The sequence below is a fragment of the Coniophora puteana genome (genome assembly GCF_000271625.1).
Source record: "Coniophora puteana RWD-64-598 SS2 unplaced genomic scaffold CONPUscaffold_4, whole genome shotgun sequence".
Lineage (NCBI taxonomy): Eukaryota > Fungi > Basidiomycota > Agaricomycetes > Boletales > Coniophoraceae > Coniophora > Coniophora puteana.
In genome coordinates, this window is record NW_006913056.1 from 1,411,099 (window position 1) to 1,425,146 (window position 14,048).

A 14,048-nucleotide genomic window follows, 5' to 3' on the forward strand; every position below is an offset into this window, starting at 1 on the left:
GGCAAAAGTAGGATTGCTCAATCTTCCTCCTAGAGTGCCATGCTCAGAGATGTTTTTAATCGGCACTGCGATGGTTTGTAGCCTCATGTTGATGGCCGGGAATGGGATGAACACAATCTGGCCTTGGTTTCAGTTCCATTGCAACAGTGCACCTTGAGATGAAGCCCAGACTAGCTCAAGTTTGCGAAAACGGGTTGATTAGATTCATCAGAAGGCCTGACTGCGCTGCAGGACTGGTAAACGCTTGGTTAGATCCATCCGTGAATAGATTCCTAATCATTCAACCCTCTTGCCATGGGAGCCGTGCAATGTGCCCTTCTGCAAAGTATCAGCATGCTGGGCGTAAGGTCTATGGCAACCGTGGTCTGCTTCAGTCTGAAAATATGACAGAATCAAATAGATTGAAAAGGGGAACGCTGCAAGAGCTCGGACTGCGTAGGCGATTAATTTGAGTTACATAAAGATGTGGATAACTGGGTGGGTCCCCACTCTGGATCCTCTACTCATCCTTGAGCCTGAAAGGTATAAATGTACAGTTGGTGTTTAAAAAGCCCGCAAGATGGATTGAGTTCGATGACTATTGCACAACAGAGTTTGAGGTGCAAGCCGCGATTGCGAGACCAGAACCGCGCGCGACGCCACTTATGCATATAATCATGCATCATGTTTGGGAGTTTTAATTTGGGTGAAAGGGGTCATTCGTACTGGGAGAGATCCGGTATGAGGAACAGTCGACTTGGTTGATTGAGATCGCGACAGGTGCGGAAGAAAGAAAGGATGGTGGGGTGGGATAGAGGATGAACGACACCCGACGCGCAACCCCCCACTGGCACGCGTCACGACTACGACGACGCGACGAGGGAGTGCCTATTTTGGGCCTGGGCCTCGTTTCCCGCCGAGTCTCGACTCACCACATCCCCGACTGCAGCTGAGGAACGTGGCTGTATACAAATATTCTTACTACACTTTTTGTCGGGAGTTGAACGGATGTGTCAGGTCTTGATGCGGCTGCTGATAAGTCGGCAAAGGTGCAATTGACGTCAGAAGTTCATATGAGTTCACGATAAAGGACAATTTCTCTACTCCTTCCTCTCCCAGCCTCTGCCTCTCCCCCTTCCACACATGGCCTCAAATGGTCCCAAGGGTGTCAAATCCCTCCAAGAGAGAATTTTCAAGGCTGCAGGTGCCGGTCCTAGCACTCCCCAGAACGTCAAAAAGACCGGCCCTTCACCTCCCCCTTCACTAGACACTCGCCCTTCTGATTCTGCTGGCCTCACTATCCAGATCCCCAAGCCTTCTCAACCCAACTCTACCTCAGTCCAGCCAAAGACAAATACTCAAAAGCCCCCTACCGTATCTCCCAGCGGTGCCAGTGCCCAACAGAAACCATATCGTGCAAGGCTAAAGGAACTCCAACCAGAAGCATATCAGGGCGCAGAAAAGTATCGTCTTGAACAGGATGAGAACAGGAAGCGCCACTGGAAACGATGGGGTCCCTACCTCAGTGATCGCCAATGGGTAAACCACCTTGACCTTTTCTTTCTCGATGAGAGCTCATTCTCTGTAGGCCACAGTCCGTGAAGATTACTCGGACAATGGCGACGCTTGGTCTCACTTTCCTCACGAGCATGCCCGTTCCCGTGCCTATAGGTGGGGAGAGGACGGTCTCGGTGGCATATCCGATAACCATCAACGCCTCTGCTTCTCCCTCTCTCTATGGAACGAGCAGGACCCCATTCTCAAAGAGCGCCTCTTTGGCGTAACGGGTCACCAAGGAAATCATGGCGAGGACGTCAAGGAAGTCTACTATTACCTTGATTCCACTCCCACCCACTCCTACATGAAGTTCCTCTACAAGTACCCCCAACGCAGATATCCCTATGAAGAACTCGTTTCGGAAAACATGCAACGTGATCGCGATGTCCCCGAGTTCGAGATTCTCGATACCGATGCATTCGACGAGGACCGCTACTGGGATGTCTTCATGGAGGTAACCATCTTCCCGTTCATAAATGGCGCTTCTCACTCAATATATTGTCGTTGTAGTACGCGAAGGATGAGGACGACCCCGATTCCATCCAGATTCGCATCACGAGCTATAATCGTGGTCCCGATCCCGCCACACTTCATGTCGTCCCTCAACTGTGGTTCAGAAATACCTGGGCATGGCCCGCCGGCGACATATCCATTCCATCGCTCACCGCTTCCAAGACCAGCAACGAGACCGACTATATCACCGCCCGCCACCCTGAGATGTCCAAGTTTTACATGTACTGTCTCGCATCACCGCCTCCCGTTGGACCAGATGGCAACTTCACAGGAGATGCGGAAGACGGAATCGCGCCTGAGCTGCTCTTCACCGACAACGATACCAACTTCCAAAGGCTGTACAGTGGTGATAACGGGGGGAAGTGCACCAAAGATGCATTCCATGACCACATAATCCCTTCTCACCGACCGTCCAGCAGCAAGGGCGATAGCTTTGTTTACGAGAGCAAGAAAGGTACAAAGTCTGCAGCGCATTACACTTTCCGCGATGTCCCCGGCGGAGGCTGCGCTGTCGTGCGTCTCAAGCTGACGCACCTTTCGCCGTCAAAGAACCCTGATCTAGAAGATGAAGGCCTTTTCGATGACCTTGTCGAGGAGCGCAGGGAGGAAGCTGACGAATTCTACAATTCGCTAGCTCTGGGTCCGATCAGCGATGACCTCAAGCAGATCATGCGACAAGCTCTGGGAGGCATGCTATGGACCAAGCAATACTACCAGTTCATTCACAAGGAATGGAGCGAAGGCGATCCTGCTCAACCGCCTCCCCCTTCCAATCGCAAACACATCAGAAACCAAGTGCGTTAATTTGTTCGACTACATCACCATTCACCAACACTTTACTCAGGACTGGCGTCATATGCACGCTGAGGATATCTTGTCGATGCCTGACAAGTGAGCCACTCGAGTTTGCCGCGCTTGCCTCGTTGGCTGACAATGTGACAGATGGGAATACCCTTTCTTTGCTGCCTGGGACACAGCGTTCCACTGCATCCCGCTGGCGGTCGTGGACCCTGCCTTTGCAAAGAAGCAGCTTGATCTTTTTACCCGGGAGTGGTACATGAAACCCGATGGACAGATCCCTGCCTACGAGTGGAACTTCAGCGATGTTAACCCCCCTGTGCATGCTTGGTGTGTATTCCTTAAACGGAAACCATATTATCGTGGATGGGTTCTAACAATGACGCAGGGCGACCTTCCGAGTTTTCAAGATTGAAAGAAAACTAACTGGGAAGGAGGACCTTAAATTCTTGGAGCGTGTCTTCCAAAAACTTTTGATCAACTTTACCTGGTGGGTCAACCGAAAGGATAAGGATGGCAAGAATGTCTTCGAAGGAGGCTTCTTGGGTTTGGACAACATTGGTGTCTTCAATCGCTCTGAGCCTCTTCCTACTGGTGGTAACTTGCGTCAAGCCGACGGAACAGCGTGGATGGCTTTCTACGCTCTGAACATGTGGGTTATCATAAATGCAGAGCAGAATATCCCCTCATTTCTTGACAGGCTCAATATGGCCCTTGAGCTAGCCAAGCACAACTCTGTCTATGAGGATATTGCTTCGAAATTCTTTGAGCACTTCATCTTCATTGCAGATGCCATGACCTACCATCAAGGCAATGATGAAGCGACTCTTTGGAACGAAGAGGACGGTCTCTACTACGATGTCATCGATTTCGGTGCAAACAACTCTCTTCAGCTTCCCGTGCGGAGTCTTGTCGGCCTCATTCCTCTATATGCCACACTCGTGCTGGAGCCCGCTGTCATCAACCGCTTGCCTGGATTTAAGAAGCGCATGGAGTGGTTCATCGACAACCGACCCGAAGTCTCCGCCAGAAACATGGCCAACATGAGAGGTAAGGAGTCATATTTTCTTTGCCCTCATTTTGATATTCATCGTCTTCTAGTCCGTGGAAGAGGTGAGCGACGCCTTTTGGCCCTTGCAGACAAGGATCGACTGGTGCGCATCCTGGAGAAGATGCTCGATGAAGACGAGTTCTTCAGCGAATACGGCATTCGATCGTTCGTGACTATCATTGCTGTGTGTGAACTCGAGATCTAACGATACTTTCAGATTATCCAAGCGCCACAAGGACCACCCGTGGGGCATGAGCGTTCATGGCCAGTGGTACGAAGTCGGCTACTGGCCTGGTGATTCCTTTTCAGGAATGTTCGGCGGCAATTCTAACTGGAGAGGTCCTATCTGTGAGTTGCCCAAGGTGCGATCGCGAATGATTACTGACAAGAATCAAGGGCTTGCCGTCAACTTCTTGCTCATCGAGAGTCTGCAACGTTTCTACCAGTACTACGGCGAGGACCTTCAGGTCGAATGTCCCACCGGCAGTGGTGAATACTTGAACCTCCTTGAGGTCGCCGAAGAAATTCAACATCGCATCATCCACATCTTCGGTCGTGACATGGAGGGTCGACGCGCTACTAACGGAGGTGATACCAAGCTGGACTCGGACCCTCATTTCCGGGACTATGTATGGTTCCACGAGGTATGACCATCGCTGCATAGCCGGGTTACCAATGAGCTGAAATGCAACCTGTGATAGTTCTTCCACGGGGACAGCGGACGAGGCCTGGGTGCATCTCATCAAACCGGCTGGTGAGCATCCTCGTTTGGTTCATTCAAAGCTGGCAACTTATGTGATCATCAGGTCAGGGCTCGTTGCGTACCATATCCTGCAGACTGGAGCGAGCTGTCGTCTCCCGAGGACACCGAAGAGTACGCAGGTTTCATTTGTAACAAAGAACACGCCACTGATTACTACACGTATCACAGCCCCTCGCAGTGTGGTCCGCCACTACTTTGATGTAAGTGTCACTTGTCGTAGACCGCATTGTTGCTTATCGTCGCCCTAGGAAACGATTGACTCACAATCCGAGTGGGGTGACGAAACCCGTTCCTTGTACAGCGCATACAGCACCGCAGACTTAAACACTTTGGGTGATGTATCCCCCGACGCCCTCTAGAAATGAGCATCTTGTCTTCGATACTCTGTTACATAAAGCCAACAGACAGGCCTGCATATATACAAACATACACGTTGTACTTTCTACTACAATGTTCAGTCTTTTTGGAATGAAACATAGTATATTGAGACTTATAGCAGGAAATGCAGTACTCTAGTAACAATTACACATGACCGATGCTCCGAGTTTTAGATAAGTAGATTGACTGCCCAGGCGAAAAGACGAGGATTCCAGGGTGCGATGATAAAGGGCAAAACCTCAATGTATAGGTGAGGAATGTATGACCTACCGAGCTCCAAAGGCCCTATGAAACATTGGAGTCGGACGAGAGTGAAGTGAATGACGGATAAGAAAACGGGAAGGAGTGTGAGGCTTGCATAAACATGATACATAGAAAGCAAAGGAGTGTGTGATAGTTCCGGTCGGATGGTGAAATGTGCATGAGAATGTCGAATATGATCAGGTAGACGATAGGATAGGCAATAGAGAACAGACAGGGAAACGAGAAGGCAACGAGGCAAGAGATGCCTCACATCACATATAGGACAACTTGACTTCCTGGGTTCGACTCGAACGCGATTTGAACGTCTTCCGTAGAACCAAGGGATACGAGGTCGCCGTCCTCGTCGCGGTATTTCACTCGGAGAGGAGAGTCGTCGCGAACTGGCCCACATAGACGGATCTTCTTTGCAATGCGATCAAGGAGATCATGGTACTCCATGGATCGCGGCACCTGTACGACGAAGATGTCCTCGTTGAAGTGAACCTTGACCTTCACTGTTGAGCCAGAATGAGTGCCGTTCATGGCGTCGAAGTTCTGCGACTTCGAAGGCCTTAACACTGAGCCTCCGAGAGAAGACTCACTCGAACCGAAAGGAGTGATGGGAGACGAGCTGTGCTGCGAGTCCTCCGAAACAGAGCCCGAAGTCCCCGACGATCCACTCCCTCTCTTCCTCTCCTGGTTCGAAGGTTGATACCGGTCAGCCCAAGCAGAAGTGTCTGGAAGAGGAGGAGGCGTCGTCTTCGGAACGGAGCCGTTTGGTTGGCTGGCGCTTCGCATACGAGCACCGGCGGATGTTGGAGTCGCACTGGAAGGGGCTGGAGTAGTACTTCGGCTGTTTTCCCCCTCATATGCGGACCGCAGACGGGTAGAGCTAGACTGAGAGTGTAGAGGTACTCGCAATCTGTTATCTGCGGGGAGACCAACATTACCGTTGGCCGCTGAGCTCAATCGTGAAAGCGAGGGCCGATGACCAGATGGTAGGCTGGACAATGCCGGTGGAGGAGGAGGGGGTGGTGACATGAGACCATCATTCATCCGCCACTGAGTCATGACATGTCCGTTGGTGTCTTCTGTCCGAGCACGAATACGTTCGTAGGCCGCAAAGGAATCGCGCTCTGTCATTACCAAAGCATGTGGTTGACTACGCCGCGCGCTTGACGGAGTGGCGCGGCCAGATGTGGGCATGCTACTGGTAGTGGGAGGATAGTCCTCGAACTCGTCGTCCAGATCGAACTCAAAACCTTCTAACGAAAGGCCATACTGCGATTGCGACGGAGAACCGGAGTAGGTGGCAGCCATAGGTACTTCCTCACCGTAAGGGTTGGGCCGACGTCGAGAACTTGCAGGATGCGAAGGGAGAGTGTTAGTATACTGGTTCTGGGACATCGAGGACGATGCCCTGTCGTGCAGATAAGGGGCAGGAGCCGGCCTTGTGTATGGGTTTACGAGAGAGCCATTGGTAGAGTGGGAAACGAAGTGGGAGAGGTTTCGGTCCGAGGCTCGTCGATTGGACAACTCGCTGATCAAGCGATTAATCTGTGACTCCCACTGACGAAGTTGCTCGTCGGTGCGACAGCGGAGAGTGAAGAACTCCAAGTCGTCATCACCTCGCCACCAGACGGCGAGTGAATACTGGCTTCCAACACTTGAGTCTGATGGACTGCATTAGATGCAAATGGAGCAACAAATTTGAAACATGCTCACTGGTAGAATTGCGCGGGGAGCTGGGAACAGCCTGGGTGACGTTGTTGAGGAAGATGCGTCCTTTCAAGAGTAGAGGGGTGTCTTTCTTCTTGCTCGTGTTGCCGGACGGAGGTGGGGGAGGCACGGGAGCAGCAGGTTTCTTCAAGATTGAATTATTCTTACCACCCCGCTTGGAACTGGGTGGGGAGGGGACTGCCTCCTTGCAGCAGAGGACGATCTTCTCGAAGAGGAAGACATGATACTCGCGATCCACCTCGGACTTTGTGACAGTAAATATGTCGTCGAGGAGGAGGTTGCCAAAGTTGGACAGGTGGTGTCCTTTCCAGTCGCGCACTCGGCCTTCCAAGTTCTTGACGGTCTGCGAGTTCTCCGCGCGGCGTTGGGCCTCGTTGATCTTGTCGGTAATTCGTTTCGCTGCTGCGGAACCTTCGACGAGCTCGTCGTAGTACGGATAGTCACTGGGCGAGGCAGCCTTGATGAGAGACTGTGTATATGATGTTAGTTGTTGGTAACTATGGGGCCCAGACGGAAAAGAAACTGACATCAAGTAACAGGGGATATTTGCAGATTCGCTGGACGGGTTTGATCAAAAAGGCAGGTAACTCCGATTTCGCATTGATTAGCGAATTATGCGCCTGTCGGATATTTCCGTCGTCAGTGGACACACGCCTAATTATAGCAGCCTCCCTCTTGCCACATCACCTGCAACGACGGGAAACGGACAGACTGAGACTCACCGACAGATTCTGCTCCTCTGCAATCATGATCTCCGCCGCATTCGTGTAGTTGGCGCAGTAAGGTTCATACACCGTGAACTCCTCTTCCTGTCGTTCCAGATCACAAGTGCAGCACAGCCAACGGGTAAACAATGGGAGCGCCATAACGAGCATAATGAGCATGCAGCGTATCCGTAAGACAGACAACACTCACATTCTCCAAGAAGTGAAGTCCCCATCGTTGCTCCTTCCATGGTAGCTCCGCGCTTCCCTCGAGGCGGATAAGGAACTTCCTTTGAAAGTTGAGTAGCTGGTTCAAACCCGGAAAAAGTAGGTGGATTGTATCTTGGTCGATCGTGTTGCTTTGCGACAAAGCAGTCGAGTATTTCTACAACAATGTCAGCTTCCGTCTTCCAACACCCGCACGCACACATATGGCGGCGTACCTGCATGACCTGCAGATCCTGAACGTATTTACGCTCCGTCTCCACCATCTCACGGATAATGTTGTTCCGTGCAGACTCTTGTGCATTGACAGGGGTGGTACCGCTAGGAGTAGTGGAGACGAGTGCGTCGATAGAATCCTGTGCATTTGAGAGGGATGGCGATGAAGGAACCGCTTCAAACAGGTCTTCGGGAAGTAAATCGACTAGTGTTGTCACATTACCCACAACCTTGACTCGCTTCAATACATATGATGAGAGGCACAAAGCCCAGTGCAGCGCACCTTGACAAGCCCATCGGTTGAATGCCTTTCCCAAAGATCAGTGACGGTGAACTGCTCGCAGCTGGGGATCTCCTTGACTGCCATGCAGAAGCGTGCAATCGCATGTTTCTTGGCACGCTCGTTCGAGGGATCGATAGCGGCGACATTTGTGTCGATGGGAATCTTCTTGTATGGTTCGGGGAGGAGGTTGAAGAGAAAGCAGAGGGGAACTCCGAGAGCGAAAACGTCCCATGTTTGTGTTACCGGGTCGGTGGACTGCCGCGCAGAACCGGCCTGCGAGGCGAGTGAGAAGTACTGAGAGAAGTTGGGGATGCGCATGAGCTTTGCGCGGAGGGAAGAGCATTGTTGGTAAAGAGAAGTGGACTGTGAAGCGGACTTGTTGAGGAGAGTGTTGTGTGCTACCGGTGTGTCGATGACGAGACCGGGGTTGGATGCAATCGACTTTTTTCGGCCTGCGACTGTCGCCATGCTGGCGTCGGTGAGCTCGAAACGACAAGCCCTTGGGGGAAAGGGGAAGGAGAGGGAGAGTGTGGAAGTCGGAGAGCCAGAGGGCAACGAGAACTCGAGGGCGTTGACTGAGAAATGGACCAGCGACACTTGTCGCATGGGATAGATAATACCCCTTCAAACTCCGACCAGTCCTTGTTGATTCCCCATAAACATCGATAATAATTCCTTTATTATTTGCCCTTTCACACCTACATCCCACCTTTCATACCAAACTGTCACTTGCCGTTCATCGCGGCCATCCCTGGCCTGTGCTGACCGGCATCCACTAGTACTGTAGTTGTCCACAACCACGCCAAGACATGTAGCAGCTATTCCATTGCACCTAACCTCAACGATGCTCTTTTGCCTCAGATTCTTGCGTAATCTCTCGCATTGCTCTCGCTTATTTTCAGCAAGAGCTTCCGCGGTCCAGAGTCCCGACGTGAAAGATCAGATGAGAAGCTCAGTTTGGACTGATTCTCCACTGTCTTCTCACGTCCCGCCGTTCGCATCCGTTCGGTCCAGTGTAACAGCGAGCAGTACGTAGCCATGGACAGCCTCCCGTGTTATGTGGCCCACACTGACCTGCAAGTGCTTACTGAATATTGCATGACGCAATACTCCCCAGATTTCACCTTAATACCCCTGGTATATGTTGCCTCACATCTGGCGACTGATCTATGTACCCCTGCCGAGGTTATGTTATGGAACGCTGCCAGCTCAAGGCGTTATTTGCACCCGACTACAGACATACCACCATATGTGATGATACTCACCACCCCGCCAAGATGGGCAATTCGATACGGACACCCGGAAGAGCACGCGGTTTTTGGACCCGATCTTGCTCTCGACAAGTTGTGACGACAAAAGAAAGTTATCACCCCACGAGCTTAGGGACGCCCCGGCTAACGACGACTCTGCGGTAGATATAAGAAGAGCTGTCGCGCTGAATAGTGAGAAATGAATGCGAGGGAATGTCTACGTGGGTGCAACGACCGCGAGCCTGCGAAGCTTCTCTCGGTCGCAGGACTCGGAAGCAGCACGACGATAAACTTTTCAGAGCTTCTCAGCCATTGATGGGATCAGGAGGACTTGGTTGTAAAGTACAGTGTCATGCTTCACAAGCCATACAGTCCGCCTTAAATAGGGACTCTTTGGATCGAGCTTAACGGAAGGCCCAGGAGTTTGGCCAAGGCGTTTCAATAATAACCTGTAACAGTACCTGCTCCTGGATGCCATGCCCGATACTGCCAGATGAAAGACGCTTCTAAGATGTGGGATCATGAGCACTAGCCATAGTAAGCCTGAATTAGAAGCCTGAAGATATAGTAATGTCAAAGAATATGCGGATAGTGTGTTTTTCTAGTGGTTGTCCAAAAGCGGCAGGAGTAAAAACAAACTCCGCTGGGCAGGTGGTCCGAGTGAGTGGGAGCGGGTGCTCGTGGCTGGGACTCCTACCACCACTTCGCAGACAGTCGCGGCCAAGACCCATGGCACCAGCCCGTTCCTCCAGGCGCCCCCACCCTGACCAACACCAACACCAACAACAGCAAGATGGACCCACAACAAACGACTCAACAAATCCTGATCCCGCCTCGCCTCTCTTCCTCGACCCGATGATGGGCACACCTCTCACCGTCTACATCGAAAAGGATGTCCACGACAGGGACATCCTCGTCGAGCTCGTCACGGTACGTCATCAGCACGTCTTTTCGAGATCGGACGCGTCTCCCGTCCCCTTGTCAATTTCTCTCTCGTTTATTCTACTTATCCGACCACAAGCTGATTCAAGTATCACATTTAGAAATATAGCGGGGCTGTTTCACCTGGTTACAGCGGCACTCCTTACATCCTCGGTGAGTCACAAGTCCAGATAGTGTTTCCCCGTCATCCTCACGGTTTGGCTTGGCAGTCGACCCATCCAAAGAGTCTGGTCAGAATCTCTATAGACAGTATGCTGGCAAGAAAGGCAAGATTGTCCTGGATGCTCGATGGATTCATGAATGCATCCGCGCCGGAGCATTGCAAACCTACCACACCAATTATGCGGGCTGCAAAGTGACTGGTCAAGAAAAGTGTGTAACTTCCGTGTAGTTCGTACTTTGCGCTGATGTCGCAACAGGGTCATATCAATGACTGCTACTCCTTCCCAAGAAGATTCCTCTGTCGCGCGCACAGGCCCATCTGCACAGTCTACGCCCCTTCAGCCACAGGCCATTCAACAACCTTCCGTTCTACCCACTGTTCCTCCTGATCAGCTCGTGCAACCATCAAATACCTATGGCTACCCTGTCTATAGTCACCCCCTGCAAGCTGCCCCCCGCACAATGCCGTCAGCTTCTACGGGTCCTCAGCCGTGGCAAGGACCCAGTGTGATTGCCCCGCAACAAACGCATATGGCTCCACCTCCTGCCCCGGGCATGCTTTCGCGGCCGACCAACCCTTATCGAGATGACTCGTGGGGAACCGATTACACTCAGCCACCACCGCCAAATATGGTTGGCGCCCCTACCGCAGCACCTTACGACTACCGCTACAGGGAGGAACAGCCAGAGTGGAGCACTCCTGCCGGCCAATATTCTTCGTATGAGCCAGCACCAGTGCGTCAGTTGTTCAGTCACTTCCTACTCAAGTTAAGCGTACTCTAGTTTGAGCAATATGGACCACCAGCTCCATATGTGCCTGAACCGGGGCCTTCAGCCCCGGCTGGTCCTTCCGCATCTCCTCCCGATGTGGCTGAAAAACCTCGTGGGCGGAAGCGGACCCGGAATTCAGTGCGTCTAACATTTCGCTGGCTGGTAATTGTGTCCAAACGTTGTCCCATCTCAGGGAACGCCTACCACGTTGCCTTCTGCACTCGTCCTAAATCGCCGCAACCCTACTGCTCGATCGCCTACGCCTCCGAGAAGAGTTATCAAAAGTACATATGGCGGCAATCTTTTCACATCAGACGATGTGTTGTACCTTAAAAAATATATCGACTATTGTCAAGAACAAGGTCTAGTGCTAAGGTGAGCCTAATCCGTGACCATGTCAGTGGATGCACCTAATTGACATAATATCGCCAGTCTCCGCGAAATATGCGAACGTGTTGCAGTTAAGGTATGTTAAGTTACGCGGATACATCATACGACACTTAAATAACCTCACCTTCAAGGCCCCCCATCATACGTGCGCGCTGTCTGGCTCAGACCCAAAGCGCCAATTTGACACCCATTCATGCACAGGTTTTACTCATGGCGGAGGTATTGTAATAAACACCAGATCCGTCTCGGTGGATACTCGATGGACACCGGCGGTCAGAGTAACTCCCAAGACGATCAGGATGGTGATGAAGAGATTCAGATTCACAGCGGTGCAGCGGCTATCGCAGCGGCTCAGCAGCGCCTTCAACAAGAATCGCATCAACCGCGGAATCGCTCGCCTACACCTCCACGCGCTCTTTTCCGTAGTACTACCGGAAAGGGTGTCGCGTTCACAGATGAAGACGTAGGCTTCTTGGTCCGGTTCATGGAGTACCGAAGGTATGCCGCGTTGCCATTGGGTGAGGTATTTGGCTGACTCTCACGTAGATCACAAGGCCGCCTTGACATGGTGGCCTTTTGGAAAGACGTTGCAGCGAAGGTGTGGAGATTCGTGAATGAAATCACCTACATATTATGACGGCACATCTAGGCGCCTCATCACTCCCGAGCATCTTGGATGAAGTTCTGGCGGCGTCATAAACACGAGCTGAATAGGATGGAAGGAGATGAGCCCCTGCCTCAACCTCCCGAAAAGAAAATGAGATACAGTCGAGCTGATGACATTTTACTCGCGAGATATTTCTATAACAAGCCGGACGGTACTTCAGACAGGATCTTCCAAGCATTTGGTAGGATGGTAAGCTTGTCACTTATCCTGCGGGTCACATCGAGGCTGAGTGAAATTTTTCAGTATCCCCATCATCCTTGGAAGGGGTGGCAAGAGCACCATCGTATCCACAAGGCCAAGATTGACCACTTGATATCAAAGCTAGCCAGCGGGGAGAATATTGAAGGGGACGAAGATTTTACTCAGACAGACGCCTAATTTACTTTAGCTATCGCTTATGTTAATGTATGCTACCATGCCTTTTGTCAACTAAGGCTTTCGAGATGATCAGGGCCTTTCCCATGTAATCTTATCGCGCTCAGAGTCGGACTGCTAATCCTTATGCCCCTGACGCTGTGCTCTACCGTGATTGCCGACTGTTCCTTGACATCATCACCTTGCCATGCAGCATTCAGTGAACACCCTTCATTATCTTTCCAAAGCACAAGTCGAACAGGTATGTGGTCTTTAGCTTATAATGTCATATTCGTTGAAGTAGTGTTCAAACAAGTCGCTATCTTTCAGTTCTACAGAGATGGGTAAACTGCACAGGCCTACGTCCCTGCTGAGGTGAATCTCCTAATTAACAAACCAGGTACATTCGGATACCCTCTTTCCTCTCCCTAGACGAGACCGACACACTGCTGAAGCGGGCTCACGAGCTGCTGGATGATTTCAACGTCGATGATCACCCCATGGTAAGTCACAATCAGGCATGGCAGCGCCCAGCTTTGGTTTCGTCGTGAACTTCTTCCTCGTAGACCAAGTTCTCTACGGGCGATGACCAAGTCGGTGACGACTATTTCCTTGATTCCGGCGACAAAATCAGGTACTTCCTCGAAGAGGATGCACTAGATAATAGCGGAAAGCTTGTGAAAGAGAAGGCAAAGTCCGTTAATAAGATAGGCCACGGTCAGTCACATGTACTCAAACAGCGGACCATTCTCCTACTAACACGGCGCCGACCTCGAGTAGCCCTTCACGAGCTTGACCCTGCCTTTCGTAAGGTCACATTGGAGAATGCCCGGATAAGGGCTGTTGCGAGGGACTTGCGCTTCCACCATGATCCTGTCGGTACGTTCCCAGTGATCCAGGTTTCAAACTTGCTTCACACTCAATGATCTATAGCACTGCAGTCCATGCTCATCTTCAAGCAGCCCGAAATTGGCGGAGCAGGTGAGCGGAAAGGCACACATGCGATATCCCTGCCTTGACGGATCATTTGCAACTACAGTCCCAGAGCACAACGACTCGTGT

At 51.5% G+C, this 14,048-nt stretch overlaps 3 protein-coding genes across 3 annotated transcripts; 2 read left to right on the top strand and 1 right to left on the bottom strand.

The window, feature by feature from the left end:
- Window positions 1–1,122: 1,122 nt before the first annotated feature.
- On the top strand, window positions 1,123–5,020 carry CONPUDRAFT_52578 (glycoside hydrolase family 63 protein; the record flags this gene model as incomplete). The annotated part of the gene is made up of 14 exons (XM_007768158.1): window positions 1,123–1,518; window positions 1,568–1,990; window positions 2,047–2,844; window positions 2,894–2,940; window positions 2,992–3,177; window positions 3,236–3,499; window positions 3,548–3,897; window positions 3,949–4,063; window positions 4,116–4,246; window positions 4,295–4,542; window positions 4,600–4,652; window positions 4,705–4,772; window positions 4,830–4,861; window positions 4,910–5,020. 14 exons carry the CDS (start codon window positions 1,123–1,125, stop codon window positions 5,018–5,020), a joined length of 3,222 nt encoding a protein of 1,073 aa, XP_007766348.1.
- A 529-nt stretch (window positions 5,021–5,549) lies between these two features.
- CONPUDRAFT_89004 (uncharacterized protein) lies at window positions 5,550–8,918 on the bottom strand (the record flags this gene model as incomplete). Its single annotated transcript, XM_007768697.1, has 7 exons — window positions 5,550–6,955; window positions 7,008–7,491; window positions 7,550–7,642; window positions 7,745–7,831; window positions 7,938–8,111; window positions 8,170–8,397; window positions 8,451–8,918. 7 exons carry the CDS (start codon window positions 8,916–8,918, stop codon window positions 5,550–5,552), a joined length of 2,940 nt encoding a protein of 979 aa, XP_007766887.1.
- A 1,511-nt stretch (window positions 8,919–10,429) lies between these two features.
- Window positions 10,430–13,010, top strand: CONPUDRAFT_152053 (uncharacterized protein; the record flags this gene model as incomplete). The annotated part of the gene is made up of 12 exons (XM_007768698.1): window positions 10,430–10,630; window positions 10,744–10,795; window positions 10,852–11,014; window positions 11,062–11,539; window positions 11,588–11,713; window positions 11,769–11,950; window positions 12,008–12,041; window positions 12,097–12,110; window positions 12,167–12,463; window positions 12,512–12,563; window positions 12,615–12,821; window positions 12,876–13,010. 12 exons carry the CDS (start codon window positions 10,430–10,432, stop codon window positions 13,008–13,010), a joined length of 1,941 nt encoding a protein of 646 aa, XP_007766888.1.
- Window positions 13,011–14,048: the final 1,038 nt, after the last annotated feature.